Here is a 25,130-nt window from a genome sequence, read left to right as displayed (position 1 = left end):
CTGACAAAAGAAAAACAGACAGGAAGCAAATAACCCAAATAAGAAATGAGACGGGTGATATCAGAACAGACCTAACTGAAATAAAAAGGATCTTAACAGAATCCTATGAAAAATTGTACTCCAACAAATTTTAAAATCTAGAGGAAATGGACAAATTTCTAGAAACACACTACCTACCTAAACTAACATAAACTGAGGTACAAAAACTAAACAGACCCATGACAAAAGAAGAGATTGAAGAGGCAATTAAAAAAAAAAAAAAAAAAAAAAAAAAACTCCCAAGAACAAAAAGCCCTGGCCTGGATAGCTTCACTGGAGAATTCTAATAAACGTTCAGAGAAGAGCTCACATCAATACTACTCAAACTATTTCAGAGCTTAGAAAAGGAAGGAATACTGCCAAATTAATTCTACAAAGCCAGCATAACCCTGATACCAAAGACAGAAAAAGACACCATGAAAAAAGAAAACTATAGACAATATCCCTCATGAATATAGACACAAAAATTCTCAACAAAGTTCTAGCTGATAGAATTCAACAGCATATCAATAAAATAATAATACTACATTATGACCAAATAGGATTCATACAAGGTATACAGGGATGGTTCAACATTAGAAAATCAATCAACATAATCCACCACATAAATAAAACAAAAGAAAGCAATCACGTGATCATCTCAATTGACGCAGAAAAGTCATTTAATTAAGTCCAATACTCATTCTTGATAAAAACTCTCAGCAAAATAGGAATAGAAGGGAAATTCCTCAACATAATAAAGAGAATTTATACAAAGCCAACAGCCAACATCATAAATGGAGAGAGACTGAAAGCATTCCCCTTGAAAATGGGAACCAGACAAGGATGCCCTTTATCACCATTCTTATTCAACATCGAGCTGGAAGTGCTAGCTAGAGCAACAAGGCAAGAAAAATAAATAAAAGGCATCTAAACTGGTAAGGAAGAGGTAAAACTATCCTTATTCACAGATGATATGATCTTATACACAGAAAACCCCAAAGAATCCACAAGAAAGCTATTGGAGCTAATAGAAGATTTCAGCAAAGTAGCAGGATACATGATTAACATACAAAAATCAGCTGGATTCCTCTACACGAAGAGAACTTCAAAAAGGAAATCACCAAATCAATACCATTTATAATAGGCCCCAAGAAGATAAAATACTTAGGAATAAATCTAACCAGGGATGTAAAAGATCTATATAAAGAAAACTACAAAATACTACTGCAAGAAATCAAAAGAGACCTGCATAAGTGGAAAAACATACCATGCTCATGGATAGGAAGACTCAACATTGTGAAAATGTCAATACTACCCAAAGCGATCTGCAGACACAATGCAATCTCTAATTCCAACAGCACTCTTTAATGAGATAGAGAAACAAATCACCAACTTTATATGGAAAGAGAAGAGGCCCCAGATAAGTAAAGCATTACTGAAGAAGAACAAAGTGAGAGGCCTCACACTACCTGATCTTAGAACCTATTACACAGCCATGGTAGTCAAAACAGCCTGGTACTGGTACAACAACAGACACATACACCAAGGGAACAGAATTGAGAACCCAGACATAAATCCATCCATCTGTGAGCAGCTGATATTTGACAGACGGCCAAAGTCCATTAAATGGGGAAAAGACAGCTTCTTTAACAAATGGTGCTGGCATAACTGGATGTGCCTCTGTAAAAAACCGAAACAAGATCCATACCTCACACCATACACAAAAACTAACTGAAAACGGATCAAAAACCTAAAGTTAAAACCTAAAACGATAAAGGTCATGGAGGATAGAATTGGAACAACACTAGGGGCCCTAATACATGGCATAAGTAGTATACCAACCATAGCTAACAATGCACAAACACCAGAAGAGAAAGTAGATAACTGGGACCTCCTAAAAGTTAAACACTTAAGCTCATCAAAAGACTTCACTGAAAGAGTAAAAAGAGACTGGAAAAAAAATTGGGGTACAACATATCTAACAAGGGTCTAATCCCGAAAATCTACAAAATACTTCAATACCCCAACACAAAAAGACAATCCAATTTAAAAAATGAGCAGAGGATATGAACAGACACGTCATCAAAGAAGACATTCAGGCGGCTAACAGACACATGAAGGAATTCTCGTGATCATTAGCCATTAGAGAAATGCAAATCAAAAATACAATGAGATACCATCTCATCCTGACATTACTGGCACTAATCAAATAAACAGAAAGTAACAAATATTGGAGCCGTTTCAAGGAGATTGAAACTCTTATACATTGCTGGTGGGAATGTAAAATGGTACAACCACTTTGGAAAATGATATGGTGCTTCCTTAAAAAGCTAGAAATAGAAATACCATATGATCCAGCGGTCCCACTGCTAAGACTATATCTTAGAGAAATAAGAGCCATCACATGAATAGACATATGCACACCCATGTTCACTGCAGCATTATTCACAATAGCAAAAAGGTGGAAACAACCTAAATGCCCATCAACAGATGAATGGATAAACAAATTATTATACACACAATGGAATATTATGCAACGATAAAAAACAAGGATGAATCTGCAAAACATCTCACAACACGGATGAATCTGGAGGGCATTATGCTGAGTGAAATAAGTCAGTCACAAAAGGACAAATATTATATGAAACCACTATTATAAGAACTCTAGAAAAGGTTTACACACAGAAAGAAACATTCTTTGATAGTACAGGGAGTGGGGGCAGGGAATCACTAACTAGATAATAGACAAGTGTCAACTTTGGTGAAGGGAAAGACAACACACAATATAGAGGAAATCAGCACGATGTGACCAAAGCAAAGGCATGGAAGTTTCCTAGACACATCAAACATATTAAGGGACTGAGTTGCTGGGGCTGGGGACCATAGTCTCAGGGGACATCTAGGTAGTTCATAGAGAAAATGTTCTACATCCTACTTTGGTGAGTAGCATCTGGGGTCTTAAAAGCTTGTGAGCAGCTATCTAAGATATATCTACTGGTCTCATCCCCTTCAGAGCAAAGGAGAATGAATAAAACAAAAGACACAAGGAAAATATTAGCCCAAAGGAATAACGGACCTCATGAACCAGAGCTTCCACCAGCCTGAGCCCAGAAGAACTAGATGGTGCCCGGCTACCAACACTGACCACTCTGACAAGGATCACAACACAGTCCCAGGCAGAGTGGGAGAAAAATGTAGAACAAAATTCAAATTCATGAAAAAAGACCAGACTTACCGGTCTTACAGAGACTGGAGGAACCCCCCAGACTATGACCCTCAGACACTCTGCTAACTCAGAACTGAAACCACTCCCAAAGCCCACTTTTCAGACAAAAATTAGAACAGGCCTATAAAACAAACAACAACACATGTGAGGAACATGCTTCTTAGTTAAATCAAATATACAAAACCAAATGGGTAACTCCTGCCCAAAAGCAAGATAGGAAGGCTGGAAGGAACAGGAACTGGACAAATGGACACAGGGAAACTGGGGTGGAAAGGGGGAGAGTGCTGTCACTTTTTGGGGATTGCTACCAATGTCACAAAGCAATATGTGTATAAATTTTTGAATGAGAAACTAACTTGAGCTGTAAACTTTCTCCTAAAGCACAATAAAATTTAAAAAGAAAGAAAAGAAAACCCTATAGATCACAGTTCTACTCTGACACCCATGAGTTCACCATGAGCCAGAATCTACTCAACAGCAACTGTTTTTTATATATATATATATATATACATAAACGTAATGAAAACCTTGGCTCTCACAAGCATTGAAAATAATGTTTTTCTCTTTGTGAAAATCCTTTAAAACTGAGTTGATTGATCTCCTCCCTAAATAAGAGTTGTAGAGGCGATCACGCACATATTGGGTTGTCTTGGCTCAGAATGTCTCAGAATCTCTCCGTGGATTTCAGATGTAGAGAAATATTTTCTTTTTAATGGCCTAACTTTCTAGGTAGACTTTAGCTATGAATATTCAGTCTTCCCTCTTTGGGTGTGCCACTATTTTCTTCATGGGGGAAAAACAAATGCTGGTGCAATGGCCCTCAGGCCTTTCGAGAATCCACCCCAATGCAGCAAAACTCACCACTGCCTTAACTTTGGTGGTGGATTGATCTGTCACTCTCCACTCACAGTGTTTCCTTTTAGGATTCAGTAAATAAATCTCTTTTTTGTCTCTGGAATAGCCACAGCTCTGCTTCTCTGAAAAATTAACTCATTTATATCTTGTGGACACTGTAATTATAGCCCAACATGTGTCTTGTTTTTTATGGGCTACTGAGAAGCTCAGAGATAAAATTTCTGGCAAAATATGTAGGTATGTGAATACTAAGCTTTTCCTTAGCTTCATCATAATCTTCTTCAGAAGGAGGCATGGTTTAAATAAAAGAAACAGATAATCTCCTGCTCCATATTGTTTTGGAGCTCAAATAGCGTGACTTGTTCACTCATTAATCAATATCTTCCCTTCCAGGCAACCACAGATTTGTATGGGAACTGCACTCTGAGGCATTCGGGGACGTCTGCGGCTGCTCCCGAGGCAGCCGGTGTGTTTGCACTGGCTTTAGAGGCTAAGTATGTTTACAGGTGTGGGCCCCGGGTCAGCTCTGCAGAGTGGACTGAGACGTATCTCCCCACTCACATACCAGAGGTTCATGGAGGCAAAAGTGGGAGTGAAAGCTAATGAATAGCTGGGACCAATGAACTCTAGTGAGCATCTCTAAATGAGCCATTGGCCCTAAATGATACACACACATACACAGACACATACAAACATATACACATACATATACCACTCCCTGTGTATGAGGGGACCAAATGCCCCACAAAACCACACACCAAAGAGAGCCCAAAACGGCAACACCCAGAAGCACATACCAGCTACTCACTCAAATGCCACATAAGAGCACAAAGAGGTGGAACCCAACCCTTTATCCTCTGTATCCCCCTTGGCTATTTTACTCCAATAATACTCACAATGAGCTAAATGAAGAAAAAACATCATCAAGCTGAGTATATAGCAAGGTATTTCAGAACATGTGGAGCACATGGTACTCCCACTCAAGATCTGTTCATTTATAAGAATTCCCTTCTTAACGCTGAGACAAGGTAGGCGAAGTCACGCCGTGTAGAACAAGAAACAGACTTTACTGGGAAAGCTTCCAAGCTACAGGGAAGAGGAGGAAGCATTCCCCATGCTCTCTACCTCCCATGGAGAGGCACCTGTTGCAACTGCTGGACCTATCTTGGATTTGAGCCTCACTGGAGATACCTGCCCACCTGCTGCTCTAATTTCTCTCAGTGCAAACCAGAGGCTGACTTGTATTCAAGGAGTGAACATTCGGCTTCAGGCACCAAGTAGTGTGTGTGTAAGAGCCAGCTGTGTGGGAAGCTGTCTGAGATGCCAGCACTCAGCAATTTGTGAGAAGTTGAATTCAGACTCCTGGAGAAGGAAGTTGAGTTTCCTATCCCTGTCAGCTGTTGCTAAGCAACCTGAACTTCCAGCATCAATCTCCAGGCAGTCATGCTTGTCTCTCTCTAGATATGCAGTGTTTTCTGAGTTGCAAAGGAAGTGAGAGTTGGTTCCCAGAATAGGAAGGGACCTGAAAAGATTATCCAGTCCAACCCTCTGCCTTCAAACAGATAAGGCATAATTATCTTCCTTTTACAGATAAGGCCCCAAATGTCAAGTGACCCCTCTCTTTGGAGCAGGCCAAACTGATTCTTCTAACAAAAATCAGGTGGAAAATTTAGGACATCACGAGATGGACACTGGCTGAAACATTCCACTCTGTCCTCTTGGCCTACTAAGTAGAGAAGCCAAAATCACTCACATATACGTGCATTTCCTGTAGGTGAGACCATCAGAGGCCTGAGGGGGCCCTGGAGTCTAAGCTGGCCCAGGAATTCATCTTTCCAACCCCTGTTCCCGGAGAAGATGTAAGCAACCAGCTGTGACTGGTCTGTAGACCGGGGTGTGTGTAATCACTGTGTAGATGACCAATAAGGTGACGGCTCCAGGAATCTATGAATCGGGTGTTGTCATGCAGAGCATGGGTATGTGAGCTCTGCCCAGATGTCAGTATTAGGTCCAGATTGAATTTGGCTGTGTGAAACAGGAAATCCAAACAATAGTAGCTAAGTGGTGACAGGGGCTTATTTCTCTCTCAAATGAAAGGTAGGAGATAAGGGGCTCAAAGCTGGTATGAGGGCGCCACTGTGAATCAGGGAGGCCAGCTCTTTCTAGCTATCTGCTCTGCTACTTTCATGTTCTCTAGATGCTGCAGGAGCTCCAGCCATCATGTCTATGTCTCAGGCAGGAAAAGAGGAAGAGCAAAGGGCAAATAAGAAGTCTACCAGCTAAGGTCAGCCTTTCCAAGAAGCCCCACCCAGTGACTTCTGCTTACTCCTCATTGGCCAGAACTGTCACATGACCACGCTTGCTGCAAAGGAGGCTGGGAAATGTGGTTTTATAGCTGATCACATTGCTTTCCCAAATAAAATCAAGGTTTTCTTAATAAGAAAGGAGAGGAGGATGGGTAGAGGGGAGGCAACTGCTAGTGTCTTAAAGCATCTAAGTGAACTCACCTTCTCTGGATCTCTATTTTCTTATCTGTAAAGTATAGAAAGTTACATAATCAGTAGGGTTCCTATGACCTCCTGGAATTCTGTTGCTCTGTTTCCAAAATATCATGCTGTTGGGAAAGTGCAGTTTTTAATTTGATGTGTGTTGGTTTGAGGTGACACCTTAAAACTGAAAAGCATTCCTTTACATACTTTCAAATATTGCAACCAATGCTTTCCTTGGGAAAGAATGTCTCTTGTAACTTATTTCATGCCCAATATATGAGATATACTTTATTATAAATAATGATAAACTATTGAGTGCTCACTACATGCCAGGCGTGGTGCTAGGTACTTTACATACATTACCTAGTTATGCCCTACAATAAGTGTATAAGGCCTAAGCACCATTTCACAAAGGTAAAGGCTGAGGCTCAGAATGGTAACGGAATTTGTCCAAGTTCACATAGCTGGAAAATGGCATAGCTGGAATTTCAACCCTGGAGTGCAGGGGTTCACTCTGGGATCTTTTCTCAGCCTAATTATGGGGCATAGGAAAACTCTGCCCCACAACTTGTCCATTCCTTTGGTCACCATGATAGCGGAGGATCCCACCAATCATTGTGTCCATGGCAATGGGCCCCAGTGGATGAATTGGCTTTTCTTCAAATGTGGTGCCAAAAACCAGGTTTAGATTCATTCAAGATGAGGTTTTCTACATCACAGCCCCACGAGGATATCATGTAAACTGAACTTTCTCTCACAGGTCACAGGAGTGGCAGACAAGGGCTGTGGAGAAAACACCACTTGACTTATAAATGCATTATTTTTCTCAGACTGGAAATAATCCAGACCTTTGAAATTATTTTTTAATCCTGTCAGAGTTTAGAGAATAGACTCAGAATTCTGAAGCTGAAAGAAACCAGATGGATCTTTAACTACTCCAAACATCTCTTAAAGATCAAGAGAACAAGACCCGAAGAAGTGAAGCTGCTTGCTCAGATTCACACATCTTATTTTGTTCAAATAAAGATCCTATCCAGTAAGTAGAGGGATTAAAATTCTCCTGTTGGCTTCTAGAATGTACCAGGTGTTAGTAGAAGTTCCTTCTCCAACCTTAAAACTGCAACCTCTTTAGAACATTACAGTTTTCAATTTTCTAAAGATGGATGTGCTCTCCTTAAGTTCCCCTTGCTGCCTTGATAATTAAAAGGAAAATGTTAACTGGCTCCAGGAGAATTAGATACCATATAAATTGCAGAACTCTGAGGGATAATGAGGAAAAATCCTTACAAACAGGGAACTCAAAAGAAAAATAAAGGTCAGTATTTTGTACTTTATTCTTCTTAGCAGGAAGTCAATAAACCAAATGTAAGTTTTGGTGACTGCAGGACTCTGGCAGATGTAGTGCTGACAGTTACTCAGAGGTGGACCATCATAAGCATCTCTTCCAGTTACGGGGCCCAGCTTTAACTGCTTAACTGGAAACAGCTCTTCCTAGTCTCCCTGATGCAAGATTCTGTCAGTCACTGAATTCCAGTGGCTTTGAACCTGCTTTTCCAAGCACCTCACAGTCTGCTTGCTCAAGTTCACTGCCATTCAGGCCAGGATCTTCTCCACATTGTCCTGATTGACGACTCTCTTTGGAGCCTGGTCCCTCCAAATGAAAATTTAATCATCATCACCTCTCTTTTAGAAGCCCTGGGTTCCACTTTGATCTCTGTGATTGTTCTCTTGGAAACAAGAACCAGCTGGTCCATCCTGAGTGACCTCAAACCAGTCTGCTAGCAATTAACCATTTACTCCTGAACATCACAGGGTCCTACTGGTGATCCTACCCAGCCAATGAGTTCCCACTAGCTGCACGAAGGTCATAGTCTTTACTGATAATTCACCTGGGACTTACTCATCTGTTGCCTTGTGACAGTTTCCAGTTTTGTTTCTTATGGTCAAGTCTCAGCCAGATTCCTGCAACAGCCTTCTGACGGGGTTCAGTGCTGCCTTTCATCCCCACGCTTCTCCATCCCATTCTTCCTGGTGATGTTTATAAAAGTCCAATGTTCTAACACGGCCAACAACACCCTGTCATCCTCTATGACCTCATTGCCGGTGACCCTCCCGCCCTGATCATGCACCATGCTTCTGCCCTCCAGAGATGGATGCAAGATGCTTGCACGCTAGATCCTTCCCTCCAGAACTTTCTCTCTTCTAAGACCATACTTCCCTGTCTTTTTATTCAGTCAGTCATACAAGTCCTTTGTTACTTCCTAAGAGATCCTTGCTGACCCCCAGGACCAGCATTTCTCACGTTTCTTGATAATAAGAATCTCTAGAGTGCTTGTTAAAAATACAGATTCCCAAGCCCATCTCAGATCTGCAGAATCCAGATCTCTGGAAAGCTGTATTTTTAACAAGGCCACCAGGGCTGTTCTCGAAGTTGGGAAATACTCCCCTGGATGAGTTTGCTCAAGTTTGGCTGCATATGGGAATTGCTGTGTGCTTGGACAAGTCCATGGACTCAAAATCTCTGGGCCAAGACATCATTATTTGTTAACAGTCACCAGATGATCACATGTGCAGTCAAGGTTGAGAACCACCATCTTAGAGCAATCATCTGGGGAGTTATTTTAAGTATGAATTCTCAGACCACAACCTTTGAGATGCTGCACCTGAAAGCTGGAGTTGAGGCCAGGAATCTCCCTTTTTCACTAGCCCCCAAGTGATTCTGGTGCCAGGGGTTTGAGGACGACAGTCTGCAAACCTGAGTGGGGATAGCACAGGGACTCCACTGCTGGCCCCCTCAGAAGCCTGAACTTCCCCTACCAGGGAGCTGAGCTCTTAGCCAGAATCCATGTCAGGAAGTTTCACATCATTCACTTGGGTCCTGGAGGACCCTATTTAGAGCCAAGATATGTCCTGAGTCTTCTCAAAAAAGGCATCAGCCTTCCTTGAAACTTTCTCATTAAAAGGAGGTCTGTATTTCAAGAACATGTGAATAATTAGAACCTTTTGGCTCTGATTCAAAGCTTTAAGCCAATGAACTTCGTGTGTCTTGAAATTTTATCAAATGAGTTATGTTATTCCTAGTCCTTTGAATTATTTGACTTCTGAAGACAGCCACATAAACTTTTATGACCATGACTTTTAGTGGAAAATAAGTTTTGCATTACAACCCAATACCCATCCACACATGTAAAACAAAGGCTTCATGAAAAAATAGTTTCCCTCAGCAATGTTGTAGGATACAAGATCAACACAAAAAAAAAGTCAGTAGGGTTCCTTTACATTAACAAGGAGTATTCCGAAAAGGAAATCAAGAAAACTATACCATTTACAATAGCCCCCAAAATAATCAAAATATCTAGGAGTTAACCTAACCAGGGACATAAAAGACTTGTACAATGAAAATTACAAAACACTACCACAAGAAACTAAAAGAGACCCACACAAACAAAAGGACATTCCATGCTAATGGACTGGAAGACTTAATATAGTGAAAATGTCAATACTACATAAAGCAGTCTACAGATACAGTGCAATCGCAATACAAATCACAACAACCTTCTTTACTGAAATGGAAAAACTAATGACCAACTTTACATGGAAAGGAAAGAGTCCTCAAATAGCCAAAGCACTATTGAAGATGAAGAACAAAGTAGGAGACCTCATACTCCCCAATATCAAAACATACTATACAGCCACTGTAATCAAAATAGTCTAGTATTGATTCAATGATAGATATATAGACTGGTGGAATAGAATTGAGAACCCAGAAATAAATCCACCCATTTATGGACAACTCATTTTCAACAAGAGTTCAAAATCCATTCAATAAGGAAGAAACAGTCTCTTTAATAAATGGTGCTGGCAAAACTGAATATCCACTTGCAGAAAAATGAACCAAGACCCATATCTCACACCATACACAAAAACTAACTCAAAATGGATCAAAGAACCTAAATATTAAACCTAAAACAAAAAAGTTCCTGGAAGACTGCTATTTAAAAAAAAAAAAAAAAGGCTAACAAACGTAACTACAAATGCACAAATAGCAGAAGACAAATTAGATAATTCGGACCTCATAAAAATTAAACGCTTATGCTCATCAAAAGACTTTATCATAAAAATAATAAGACAACCTACAGACTGGGAAAAAAATCTTTGGAAACAATATAGCCAATAAGGGCCTAATCTCTAAAAGATATAGAAAACTTCAACAAAAAGACAAAGAACCCAATTAAAAAATGATCAAAGGACTTGAACAGATGCTTCACCAAAGAGGGAATTCAAGCGACCAACAAACACGTGAAAAGATGCTCAAGATCATCAGCCATTAGAGAGGTGCAAATTCAAACTACAATTAGATACCATCTCACCCCAGCTAAAATGGCACCGAAAAAAAAAAACAACAGATAACAACAAATATTGGCAAGGATGTGGAGAGACTGGAACTCTTATCCACTGCTAGTGGGACTGTAAAATGGTACAACCACTATGGAAAACAGTATGGCATTTCCTCAAAAAAATAGAAATAGAGCTACCTTTTGATCCAACAATCCCACTCTTACGTATATACCCTAGAGACCTAATAGAGTGACACAAACAGACATGTGCACAGCTATGTTCATTGCAGAATTATTAACAATAGCAAAAAAATGGAAACAGCCTAAGTGCCCTTCAGTGGATGAATGGATAAGCAAAAAGTGGTGCATACATATAATGGAACACTGAGCAACCATAAAGAACAATGATGAGTCCGTGAAATATAACATGGATGGATCTGGAGGACATAATGCTAAGTGAAATAAATCAATCACGTAAGGACAAATATTGTATGATCCCATTTTTATAAGAAGACAAGAATAGATATATATACAGAGACTGATGTTCATTAGTGGTTACCAGGGATGGGGACGGGGAAGAGGAGGGGTCACTCTCTAGATTGTATATGCTTGTTATATTTGGTGATGGGGAAAGTAGCACAGAATGTGGGCATAATGAGCAAGCTTGACCAAAGTAAACAATGCCACCAAGAAACGCACAAGAGAAAAGGGTATTTGTGCCAAAGAATATGACATACATAATTTAGCAACAACAACAATAACCAAAAAAACAAGTGTAGGGTCACATATGTAGCTGTATAGGCATATATGTATATGGGTAGGTACATTTGATTATATATGTGTGCACAGATAGAAGTATCTATATGTATGTGTACATACAGGTACGTGTGTATACCCATATATATTCACAGAGAACACAGTTGCAGATACTTCTTAGACATAACCAAACACCTTGTGAGAATGGTTTTCTGGGTTTGAAGGCTTAGGACCTTAGTCTCATGAGACAACTCAGTCAACTGGTATCACAGAGTTCATGTGCTGCATCCTAGTGAGGTGAGTTGCGTCTGAAGTCTCGAAATCTTGCAATCTGCCATCTAAGATACAACTATTGGTCTCTACTAGTCAGGAGCAAAAGAGAAAGAAGGAAACCAAAGTCTCAGAGGAAAAAAGAATCTACAGGAGTATTAGCCTACACAAGCCACGGCCTCATCTACCCTGAGACCAGAAGAACTAGATGGTTCCCGGCTACCACTACCAACCGTTCTGATCAGGGCCACAATAGATGGACCCTGACAGAATGGGAGAAAAACATTGAACAAAACTCAAATTCTTAAAAAGTCCAGACTTACTGAACCAGTTGAGATTAAAGGATTCCCTGAGGCTATCACCCTGAGATACTCTTTAAACCTTAAACCAAAACTATCCCCTGAGGTCATCTTTTATTGAAATAAAAGATTGGCACACAAAATAAAGGATATTATCTGTGAATATGGTGATCCATTAAGATTCCATCTCTATGAGACCAAAAGCCCACCAATTAAAGCAAAGATGAGAAGATAAGGGGGCAGGGAAACTAGAGCACTGGAAATGGAACAACCAGAACACAATTAAAGAGAATGTTGACTCATTATGAAAAATGTAACTAACGTCACTGAATAACTTGTGTAGAAATAGTCAAATGGGAACCTAATGTGCTGGGTAAACTTTCACCAAAAACACAATAAAATATTATTTTTAAATAAATAAATAAAGTTATACTGTGAGAAGGAAAAAAGAAAAAAAAATAGTTTCCCATATTACATGCAATGCACATTGTTATTCTTTTCTATTCTATTTCATTTCTTTAATGATAGTCCTATCCATTACATCAGTGATTCTCAACCTTGGCTGTTCATTGGAATGGCCTGGGAAGTAGTAACAATTTCTAGAGCCTGGGCTCCACTTCTAGAGATTCCGATGTAATCAGTCTGGGGTGTTGTCTAAGCAGTGGAGTTTTAAATGTCCTCCCACCACCACCAAAAAATTTTAATGTGCAGCCCAGGTAGAGAACCTCTGTAATAGATTGATTTTCTTGCCCACAAAAGAGTCACAATATGTAGTTTTAAAAACACAGATACTGAGTAAAATGAGGCACAAATTTGCCAAGACAATAGCATTTACAAGCAGACTCACTTATTTACAGGACAAACAGTGTGCCAAGCTCTGTCCTGGGTACTCAGTATAGAAATGTGCTGAAGATATTATCTCTACCCCAGAAGAACTGGAAGCTTCATGGGAGAGAGGGGTTTGTATCAAATGTGGTAGGATGTGTGCTATAACCAAGGCATCGAGAAGATGCTGCGGGATGTCTGGAAGTAGTTAACACCTGAGTACTCCAAGCTGAGTGAAGGTGTTCCAGGGTGAGATGGAGAAGAGCATTCCAGACAGAGGGAACAGCGTTTGCAAATACCATGACTACATTTTCACGTTTGGGAGGATTATTTGGAAACTAAGACTTCTCAAACATGCCACAGCTTCCATCTACCAGGCCAGAGTTACCCAAATGGCACAACCCAAGTGATGCAATGGTGTTCTGAGATGATTTCAGTTGTGACACGAACACGTCATTTAAAACTTGGAATTGCACAGTGAAGAAGTGATTCCCTTTCAATTCTCTTTCAATACGGTCAATTCATCAAGGAGAAAGTCTCAATTTGGTGCCTGCGTGTCTTTAACACCTCTCTATCACTTGCTGTTCCTCCTTTTTAACAAAGAGCAACCAGTCTCAGGCTCAGAACCCTTGGCACAGAAAGGTATCTAGCTAGAGTTTAAAAAATATCAATTATTTATATTTATTTTTATTCTTTACATTAAGTGATATTGGTTCCACATTTATATTAGTAAATAGAATTTCCTTTTTTAAATTTTTTATATGTATCATACATACAAAGAAAGTGCATGAATCATAAGAGTTCAAAGTTCAGCTCTATTAATTTTCATAAACGGAACACACATATCCATCAACCAGAACAAGAAACAGCACAACTAGCACCCAGAAGCCACTTTGGGTCCCCTTCCAATCATCACCCTACAAGGCTGACCATTAACCTGATTCTAACAGAACAGCTTAGTTATACCTGTTTTTATACTTTAAACAAATGGAATCATACAATATGTCCTCTTTTATGTCTGACTTCTTTAAGTCAGCATGTTTGAAATTCATTCATCCGTATTATTTAGAGTAGTGTTTCATTCATTCTCTTTCATGTACAGTATTCCATTCTATAATTACATCTCAATTGGTTTATTCATTCTATTGTAGATGGGCATTTGGGGCCTTTGCAGTTCAGGGGTATGAACATTCTAGTACATGCCTTTGGTGGCTATATATACACACATTTTTGTTGGGTACATACCTAGGAATGGAATTTCTGGGCCATATCTTAGGCATATGAACACCCTTAGAAGATTCAGACAACCAGTTATCCAAAGTAGTTGAAATAATTTACACTCCTACTAGCAATGTAGGTGAATTCCAGTTGCTCCAACATCTTTGTCAACACATGGTATTGTCAATCTATTCCATTTTGGCCATTCCAGTGAGTTCATTAGTATTCTCTTTTGAAATAAATATATTTAAATAAGAAAGGCAAGAAGATGGTTTTTATTGACATACATAATGGTTATAAATAGTGCATGGAACCCTCCCTTGACTTGGGGGTTCACAGATGTTCCAAAGTCTTACAAGAGGCCTGTGTTACTTATCTCAGTCATTGTGTCTCTCTTCCTTTCTCTCCCTCTCACTCTCTCCCTTGCCCTTGCTCTCTTGCACTCTCATCCTCTGCCTCCCATACCCAGCCTGGCTTTGACCTGGCGAGACATGCAGCATCTGACTGTGCTCACCTCCAAGAGGAACCAGCTTCACGACGAGGTCCATCAGTGGCGGCGGAATGGGGTCGGCCTGGAGTTTAATCACCTCTTTGGCTACGGGGTCCTTGACGCAGGCTCGATGGTGAAAATGGCTAAAGACTGGAAAACCGTGCCCGAGCGATTTCACTGTGTGGGAGGCTCCATGCAGGACCCTGAGTAAGTGAGGGTGGCAGTTCTTCTACTGCGTGTGGAAAATGTCCCAGAGACGGCGCCATGACATTGGCAACTATATCAAATTTCCTTTCTATGTCGAGATGCCTGGATTTGATGCAGGGACAGCCAGCTTCTAGGCAGAGCTATAGAGCTGCACAACCGAAGGGGCGCCACGAACATAGAATATAATTGTATAACTCAGAACTCCTGCTTTTTGGTGTGAGCCCTAACTGCTTCAGTGGCTTATGCCGTTTTTTCTTTGTAGGTGCACAATTCTAGGTGTAAGCAGCACCCAGATCAATAAACAGAACATGACCAATATCCTAGAAGGCTCCCTTGTGGCCCCTTCCAGTCATCATCTCCCCAAGGGTAACCACTATTCTTACTTCTAACTCCATATGTTATTTTGCCTGCTTTATACTTAATATGAGTCCTTGGGTGGTGCAAATGGTTAATGAGCTCTGCTGCTAACTGAAAGGTTGGTGGTGGAAGTCCACCCAGAGGCACCTCAGAAGAAAGTTCTGGCAGTCTACTTCCGAAAAATCAGCCATTTTGAAAACTCTGTGGAGCACAGTTCTACTCTGACATACATGGTTCGACTGGTAGTGATATTAATATACATTGAATCATACGTTATGTTCTCTTTTATGCCTAGATGCTTTAGTTCAGAATTGTTTGTGATATTTGACCGTGTTGTAGCATGTACTTGTAGTTTGAATAGTATTGTTGTTGAATAGTACTCCATTGTGTGACAGTAACACTATTTATTTACTCATTATACTTGTGGGCCAGTGTAAGGACTTGATTTTTATTGGAGTGAGGTGGCTTGCCATTTGGAAGGATCTGAGCAAAGAGTTCCCCACACAGAAACCATGGGGCTGGTCAAGAGTACCTATTTCCCTTCCAACTTCCCCATCATGGCAAAAGGATTTGGACAATAAGGATACCTCTTATTTAATTTCTCTCTATCTTCGTTGATCCATCAGTTAAAATGGAAATATCAATTTTTATCATTATTATTTTTAATTGAGATATTCTTTACATACAACGAAATGCATAGAATTTGTGTATTATTTGAGCTTTGATAATGTATATACCAAGATAACCACCACCCAATCAAGAGATGGAACATTGACATCCCCCCACAAAGTTTCCTCATGTCCCCTTCTAGTTAATCCCCACACCCCATAGATAACCACTTTTCATTCCTATCACCATAGATCAGCCTTACCGGCTCTTGGCTTTATCTAAATAGAATCACACGGTTCGTACACTTTTGTGGCCAGTTTCTTTCCCTCTACATCATGTTGGTGAGATTTATCCAAGTTATCATCTGTAGTAGTGATGCGTTCATTCCCATTGCTGTGTAGTATTCCATTGTGAGAATGCAACTCTGTGGTCTATGTCATTTAAATGATGGTCAAATATGTCTCCTAGCCCCCTAACCTCCCCCACCACGGCCTCATTTCTGTCAGTCATCTGAGCCTGGCCACAGTCAGACACCTCTCAGACTGTACCCTCTCCTCCCTTCCCCTTTGGTCCTGGGTTCTCTGCAGCTTTTGTAGCAGTTACCCAGACCTGGATTCCCATCTTGACATCGCCAACGTGAACAAGACTTCTGACTGCCCTGACCCTCCAGCAGTTCCCAGCCTTTTATTTGTACCATAGTCCCCTTTGGTTGTCTGGTGAAGGCTATGGGCACCTTCTCAGTGCAATGTTTTTAAATGCATTAGATAAAATACATAGGATTACAAAGGAAGCCAATTATATTGAGAACCAGTTACAAAAATGTTTTTAAAACAAATTTATTAACATATTAAGTAAAAAACTCTAGTGGTAAGTCTAATGGCCAGAATAATTTCAAAATAGTGATAATGATTAAAATGCTATTTCAAGATACCTGCAATGGCTATAATAGAATATGGAAATATCTGGGCTTTTGGCTACAAAGTGGGAGGAAGTGCTAATACCACTGTGGTGTATTGCCTGCATTCATGATCAAAGGAGAGGCTAAATTTCAGTTATGGGTTAGTGAAATTCAGATGCAAAGTTTTTTCCATCTAAATTCTTAGATCCCCAGAATTCTGTCCATGGGTCACTTATGGAGCACAAAGTAAGAGCCTCTTATCTCTTTCATCACCAGTAAAATGGAGCTGATATCTCCTTCTTCATCAGGTGCTGGGAAACTTTAACAAGACAAGTGAAAAACTGGCACAGAGTAGGTGCTCAATAAATGTAACTTCCCCCTTTTCCCCTCATCCATGACTTTAGACACTTCTGGTTCACACCTGTGGAGAAAAGAAAGATAACAGTCTCCTAGAATTTTGGATCCAATGATTGTCTGATTCTTATGTGAATTCTGAACTGTATATCCTCGTGGCCTAAAGTCACATAGGTGAGCATCCTCCCATGGTTGAGCCTCCCCCCACGGATAAGCTTCCCCTCCAGGCAAACATCCCCCCATGGTTGAGCATCCTTCTGTGAAGAAGCATCCCGAGGAGCAAGCATTCCCCCATGGATGTGCAATCCCCCCAGGCAAGCATCCTCCATGTTTGAGCATCCCCCCATGGATGAACATCACCCCTAGGCAAACATTGCCCCCATGAATAAGCATTCCCCCATAGATGAGCATTTTCCCACGGATAAGCATCCCCCCTGGGGAAGCATTCCTCCATGGTTGAGCAATCTCCCATGGATGAGCATTCTGCATCCCCCCCACCCCTGCAAGCATTCCCCCATAAATAAGCATCCCTCCATAGATAAGCATTCCCCCATGGATGAGCTTTCTCCCATGGATGAGCATCCCCCCATAGATAAGTATCCCCCCATGGATGAGCATCACCCCATGGATTAGCATACAATCTGGGCAAGCATTGCCTCAGGGATAAGCATTCCCCCATGGATAAGCATCCCCCCATGAACAAGCATCCCCCCCATCATGAGGCCCCCCCACACTGTGGATGAGGCTATCCCCATGGACGAGAGCACCCCCCCATGGACAAGTCTCCTTATGCACTGGATGAGCTCCTAGGGTGAGGCACTGATTGGATCATTGCAGAGTACATATTTCCCTGGACAGGACGGATCCATGATCCCATAAGGCATGGCTCTAGTCAGGACTATGTGGGTAAGTAAAGCTCAGCCCTAGCCCTATGGTAATCTCAGAAAATAGAACTACACAGGTCCTGCATGGTGGTATAAATGTCCTATAATAAAAATAGCTGCTCTGCAGAGGTCCTCAAAGTTTTCCCAAGCTGCCTCATACTTACATCTTTTTTGTTGCTCTACCCACTCCCGGTAAGACAGCTTCACAGGGCCCAACAAGTCCATTGATTTGGCCAAGGTCACAGAGGCTGTATGTGTAAGTGAAGGCAGGAACAGACTTTGGTTGGGCACCTACTGTGTTGCACGCTTTCCAGAAGAATGAGCCCCACTAAACCTTGTGTACACTCACACCATCAGGGTGATGAATACTTCGAAGCATTAACAACAAACGAGTTCCATGTTGTGCCTCGGGGTGAAGCACCTACAATGTGCCCAGCATGTGCCAGACCTTTTGCAAACACTGTATTTTCTTTCTCTTGCTACTGTACACCTTGTCATTCTGACAGAGAATTTGGGTTAAAATAACCAGTTGCAGTCGAGTTGATTCTGACTCCTTGTGACTCCATGTGTGGCAGAGTAGAACCGTGCTTCATAGGGTTTTCAGTGGCTAATTTTTTGGAAGTAGATTGCCAGGCCTTTCTTCCAAGGTGCCTCTGGGTGAACTCGAACCTGCAACATTTGGGTTAGCAGCCAAGCATGTTAACTGTTTCCACCACCCAGGGACTCATTTTAAAGAGCTGTGCACTGTCATTGTTACTGTTTTATAGGCGGTGAAGCTGAGATGCAGAGAGGATGAGGAATGTGCTCAAGGTCATAAAGGGCTGACAGAACCTGAAGCAAGGCCAATCTGAATCCAAATCCCAGGCTCTTTACACTATCCAACACTGACTTCCATGAGCTCTGACTGTGTGCTCAGGCGCTACACAGGCCCACTGCACACTTAGGCAAAGCCCATGTGTAAGTTTGATAGGGTCGGTACAATGGAGGCGAGAGGCTTGGGGAGGCTAACGGCATGCCCAGGTTCACACAACTGCTTAGTGGCTGAACCGGGATTTGAACCCAGGCACTCTGACTCCAGAACCCACCCCTCTGAGGGCTTCTCAGTGTACCTCAGCGACTCTCTGATGGAGGGTGCGAAGCTTGAGAATATCAGAAGGGCCTGGGAGGGGGGCTTTCTCCAATACACGCTCCCCAGGAACTCTGAAACACCCATCTAGGGGTGGGGCCCCCTCCCCAAACTCCATAACTGCCATTCCGGAGGCCCTGTCACCTGCAGGGGTCTAGACTCTCCTTTGGGAGTGAGTGAACAGAGATAAGACTGGGGACCACTGCCCAAATGGGGAATTTAAAGCTAATCCCTACTCAACTTAACTAACTTTACCCAAAATAAACATTGAATGGGTTTTGACAACTGGCTTTCCCTTGTTAGAGTTCACCTTTCCTCTTTTTTTTTTTTTTTTTTTTTTTGAGTGATTTGGAAGAGCTTGGAGACTTCCTGTAATGGGGGAAATCTTCTATATCTACACTGTCTAATCCAATAACTGTGGCTATTGAGCTCTGAAAATGTGACTATGAGATAAGGGGCTAAAGTTTTCTTTAATTTTATTTTACTTAATTTAAATTTAAACAGCCACATGAGGCTAGTGGGTACCTTGTGGGTCGGCTCAGCTCTAAGGCATACCTGGTAGCTACAGCGGGAGGGATGTTAAATAGTGCAAACAGAATGGGAAGTACAAATTTAGTACCGTCAACTCCGTGAAGGAGTGTCAACAAGTGGAGACTGCTAGAGAGTGTGACCAGCCCCCTTCACAGCTTTATCCTTCCCCTGAAGACCCCTCGGGCAGCCCTGTCAGAATGCAGGGAGCCCTTGAAGTTACCACCTACTAGGACTGCACCCCTCGTCCCAGGGCCAGCACTTTGCCCATCATCTCATCAACGCACAGGAGGCTGGCATCACTAGTCTCGTTTTTTCTTTTTGTTTTTACCAGTTGCAGTGGAGTCGATTCAGACTCATAGCCATGCTGCATGTGTCAGAGTGCAACTGTGCTCCATAGGGTTTTCAATGGCTGATTGTTCGAAAGTAGATTGCCAGGCCTTTCTTCTAAGGTGCCTCTGGGTGAACGCCAACCTCCAACCTCTTGGTGAGCAGCCAAGCACATTAACCATTTGCACCACCCAGGGACTCATTGTACAGAGTAAATGGAGGCTCAGAAAGATAAAGTAAAGGCCCTTGTTCACAGAACCAGCCACTCCAACCTCCTATTCATTCTACAGGGCCCTGGGGCCTGCAAGCTCAGTCCTTTCTTGCAAACAGGGAAAGGCCTACAAAGAGGGGCTTCCAGAGACTCACAAAGAGGGAAAGGTGTCCAGCATCTGTGCATTTACAACTGCTAAGCCAGCAGCAGGCGGGGCGCAAGCACCTCACGCGCAGAGTGCCCGGAGCCATATCTACAGTTAGCTGCACATCAGGTAATTCGCAATTAACCAAAAGGTGGCATCATTGCAGGATTAAGGGACCACTCAGCTGGGACTACGCTGGGGCCCTCTGAGTCGTGGTGCATGTTAGCATCAACCCTTATCTTCTGAGATTGCACTGGAAGGATGGAGAACCCCGATGGATGTCCAGGGATTCTCAAGCCCTGTGTGTTTGTGAGAGAAGGTGGGAGGGAGACATGTGGAGGGAAAGGGATGAATGACGACTTACTTGCTGAGATGAATGACAATTTATTGCCCAGTTTCTGAAGACATTTAGCATTCTGTCACAATTCCTATAAATATTGAATTTGAAGCTAGAGGGAACATTGGAAGTCTTGTTGTTCAAGTCCATCATTTTACAGTTAAGGACTCTGACGCCCAGAGACGTTATTGTCCCCACATCTGACACCAGCTAGGAGCTTTGTCTGACACCAGGAGCGTTATTTTTAACAGAAAGAAACTGGGGAGCCAGCTCGGTGCTAACTCAATGGGGCCCACAAGGACGGGGCCTTGTCTCTCTTGTTCTCTGCTGTACGCCCCCCTCCACCGGTGCCTAGAATAGTGTCTGGCATTTAGTAGACACTTGATACATATTTTCTGAATGAATGGACATTCAGCCAGCACCAGATGGACACAAGGAAAATGTCTAAACGGTGAGAATAGGACCAGTGGAGGTCCAGGCTTCATTGGCGGGGCTCTGTGTGCCGTCCAGTGTCCTCTGCTCCCTCGGCCCCTGCCCTGCTCTGCGCCACTCCCCTGCACACCTGCTGTGTTCTCAGGTGCAGAAGGGTTCCTGTGTATGTGCTTGTTGGAGAGCTCAGAGGCTGAGAAGAGAGGCTGAGGGAGCTTCCAGGGCTGGCTGGGCCATGTGGCAGGGGAGGCCCTTCTCACCATGGCTGGAGCATGGAGGGGCAGGGGTGGAGGACGTCACAGCCATGCAGGGCTACTCAGAAACCACTTCTGAGGTGGGGTGAGGGATGACTGTCAGGTTTGTGGGCGTCCTCAGCATTAATCTCCCCCGAGAAGCAGTCAATCTGAAAAGCAGTTTTCTGAAGAGATTTTATCAAGAGAGTCAGTGAAGGGAGCTCAGTTAAAAAAGAAGGAAAAATACAGCTAGCTGTGACCAACGGCACTCCACCAGGCTGGGGGCTGGCTGTGACTCACCACGCTCGACCAGCCTGTGGAGGGAGCAGAGCAAAGCCAGGCCTGCCCCCTCGGCCAGCAGTGGCCATGTTGCCCCCAAATGGGCTACCCACAGAGTGAAATGCTCAGCACAGACCACTCGCCTATAAACCATGGAGAACTGTTCGCTTACCTCCTTTAGGCAAAACGTATGATCCAACCCTCTGAAATTCAGGGGACTTTGAAAATAAATGTTTAAACCTGCTATGAGCTGCACTCATTCAGATCTGTGCACTTTATCCTATGTAAATTATACCACAATGAGAAAAATATATATACATATATATTCTAGTTCTTAAAAAACAAAACATATTTCTGTAGGAGAAACCAAAACCAAACGAGCTAACGTTGAGTTGACTCCAACTGATGGTCACCCAGTGTGTGTCAGAGTAGACCTGTGCACCATAGGCTTTTCAATGGCTGATTTTTTGGAAATAGATTGCCAGGCCTTTCTTCTGAGGCACCTCTGGGTGGACTTGAACCACCAACCTTTCGGTTAGCAGCCAAGCCTGTTAACGTTTTGCACCCCCCAGGGACTCCTTCTGTAAAGGAGGGGGGAAACAAAACCCCAATATGAATGCCACAGGTAGCAAGGCAGAGAGAGGAATGGGTGTGCTCTGCCACCTACCAGCTGTGTGGCCTTGGGCCAGTCACTTCTGAGCTGCTGTGTCTTCCTGTGTGAGTTAACGCCCACCTGTGGCCATGACGTGGGAAAGAGACAACACCACAGCGACCACCTGGTTGGGTGTTCTTCTGTGACTGCCACATAGCAGGCATGTAGGCATGCAGTAAAGGGTGACTGTTACTATTATAGAAGCCCTGGTGGCGCAGTGGTTAAGAGGTTGGCTGCTAACCAAAAGGTTGGCAGTTCAAATCCACCAGCCCCTCCTTGGAAACCCTATGGGGCAGTTCCACTCTGTCCTATAGGGTCACTAAGAGCCAGAATCGACTTGAGAGCAACAGGGTTTTTTTCAAGGTTACTATTATAAAGAGCCCTGGTGGTGCAGTGGTTAAAGTGATCAACTGCAAACCAAAAGGTCGGTAGTTCAAAACCACCAGCAACTCTAAGAGATGTGGCAGTGTGCTTTGGTAGAGATTTACGGCCTTGGAAACCCTATGGGGTCGCTATGAGTCAGAATCGGAATCAACTCGATGGCAGTGGGTTTGGTTTGGTTACTATTATTACTAGCATTATGCTAACAAAACCGTTACAACTTCATAAGTATTTTCATCCTACAGTTGAGGATTCATAACGGAAATAGCATCCCACGGGGCTCTCTGGGAAACAACACCTATTTCTAGGTACGAGGCAATTGACCACTTATTTGCAACAACATGCAATAAAACAAAGTTATGAGCCACACCCAAGTATCTTTTACTGGACTTGGACACTAGGCTTTGTACATAATCTCTAACCATTCAGGAGTAGCTCCTACACCTCTGGCTGCATGCCTCACTGTCTGCAGTAGGTAAGTCCTGGCACTAACACCCTGTGGCTATTTAAAAGGTCTCTGCAGAGCTTCCTTTTGTACCACAAACAAGCATCCTCGATTTCAACCTTCTTATAAACTGGCAGGTGCTCCTTGGAAACCGTATGGGGCAGCTCTACTCTGTCCTATAGGGTTGCTATGAGTCGGAATTGACTTGACGGCAACGGGTATAAACAGACACTTCCCTGAGCATGTCTCTCTTTTTTTCTTTAAAATAAGAATGAACTTTACTGCTTCTCTTTTTATAAAAGCCATCTGTGGTCACTGTAGGAAAATCAGAAAATGCAAACAAGCAAATAAGGAGTCAACAAGAAACACCTGGCAAATACAGCGCCTGGAAGTGCCAGGAAGCCTGCTTACCTGTGAGAGGTGTATCTTCTTTCTCTGTCAATCCTGCTGCTTCTGGAATTCGCATCAGGCTTTTAACTTAATTCAAAGTAACTTAAAATTCAGGGGAGAGTTCGAGCACAATGTCCTCCTCTCTGGAGAACCAGCGCCTGTGCACTCAGTGACCAGCTCACCTGGAGTCCAGGGCCAGCAGGCAGTTCCTCCATGGTGTTAACCAACCAGACTCCCGCGGGTACCTGTGTGAGCTCTGGCCTCTCCACACACCCCAATCTGTCCTACGCTAGCCAGGGCAAATGGAACATCCTTGACACAGGAGCCCGGGAGATTGCCTAGGTTTTGTTGTTGTCATGGTCACTGTTATTACCAGATCCAAACTCAACATCACACAAGCAATTTAGACCTGTGCTGTCCGATACAGAAGCAACTAGCCACATGTGGCTATTTAATAAAACCAAATAAATTAATTAAAATTAAATACAATTAAAAATTCTATTCCTTATTTACACTAGCCACATTTCAATTCTTATTAGCCACATGTGGCCAGTGGTTACTGTATTGAACAGCAAATATATAGAATACTTCTTTCATCACAGAAAGTTCTACTGGACAAGGATGCTGTAGATATTTGTAAAATATTATGTGAGCGTGTTTATATACATATTGGTAAAGTAGAGGGTCAGCAGAAAAGAGGAAGACCCTGGATTAAATGGATTGACACAGTGGCTGCAACAATGGGTTCAAACATAACAACGAATGTGAGGATGGTGCGGGACTGGGCAGTGTTTCGTTCTGATGTATGTAGGGTCACTGTGAGTCAGAACTGACCCGATGGCACCTAACAACCACAACATACGTATTATATATATGTGCACACGTATATATAATTTTTTTCTTTTTTGCTGAAGATCATTCAAAAGCAGTTGCAGCAGAACATTGACAGGGAACTGCCAGAAATTCAAGCTGGAATCAGAAGAGGACATGGAACAAGGGATATCATTACAGATGTTAGATGGATCCTGGCTGAAAGCAGAGAATACCAGAAAGATGTTTACCTGTGTTTTATTGACTATGCAAAGGCATTTGACCGTGTGGATCATAACAAATTACGGATGATGTTGCAAAGAATGAGAATTACAGGACATGTAATTGTGCTCATGAGGAACCTGTACATAGATCAAGAGGCAGCTGTTTGAACAGAACAAGAGGATACTGCATGGTTTAAAGTCAGGAAGGGTGTGCGTCAGGGTTGTTTCCTTTCACCATACTTATTTAATCTGTATACTGAGTAAATAATCCAAGGAACTGGAGTATATGAAGAAGAAGGGGACATAAGGATTGGAAGAAGACTCATTAACAACCTGCATTATGAAGATGACACAACCTTGCAGCTGAAAGTGAAAAGGACTTGAAGCACTTACTGATGAAGATCAAAGACCACAGCCCTCAGTATAGATTACACCTCAACATAAAGAAAACAAAAATCCTCACAACTGGACCAATAAGCAACATCATGATAAACAAAGAAAAGATTAAAGTTGTC

At 42.4% G+C, this 25,130-nt stretch overlaps 1 protein-coding gene across 2 annotated transcripts in view; it reads left to right on the top strand.

The window, feature by feature from the left end:
* The window catches only part of PCSK2 (proprotein convertase subtilisin/kexin type 2), a 318,518-nt gene that overhangs the window by 281,236 nt on the left and 12,152 nt on the right, over positions 1-25,130 (top strand). For both annotated transcript variants that reach the window (XM_004376450.2, XM_004376451.1), the window contains 2 exons: positions 4,496-4,596; positions 14,766-14,993. In XM_004376450.2, the coding sequence (XP_004376507.1) occupies positions 4,496-4,596; positions 14,766-14,993 (329 nt within the window). The remainder of the gene's footprint in view (positions 1-4,495; positions 4,597-14,765; positions 14,994-25,130) is intronic.

Source organism: Trichechus manatus, unplaced genomic scaffold, assembly GCF_000243295.1.
Source record: "Trichechus manatus latirostris isolate Lorelei unplaced genomic scaffold, TriManLat1.0 scaffold00042, whole genome shotgun sequence".
Classification (NCBI taxonomy): Eukaryota; Metazoa; Chordata; class Mammalia; order Sirenia; family Trichechidae; genus Trichechus; species Trichechus manatus.
This window is presented reverse-complemented; position numbering and strand designations above follow the sequence as displayed.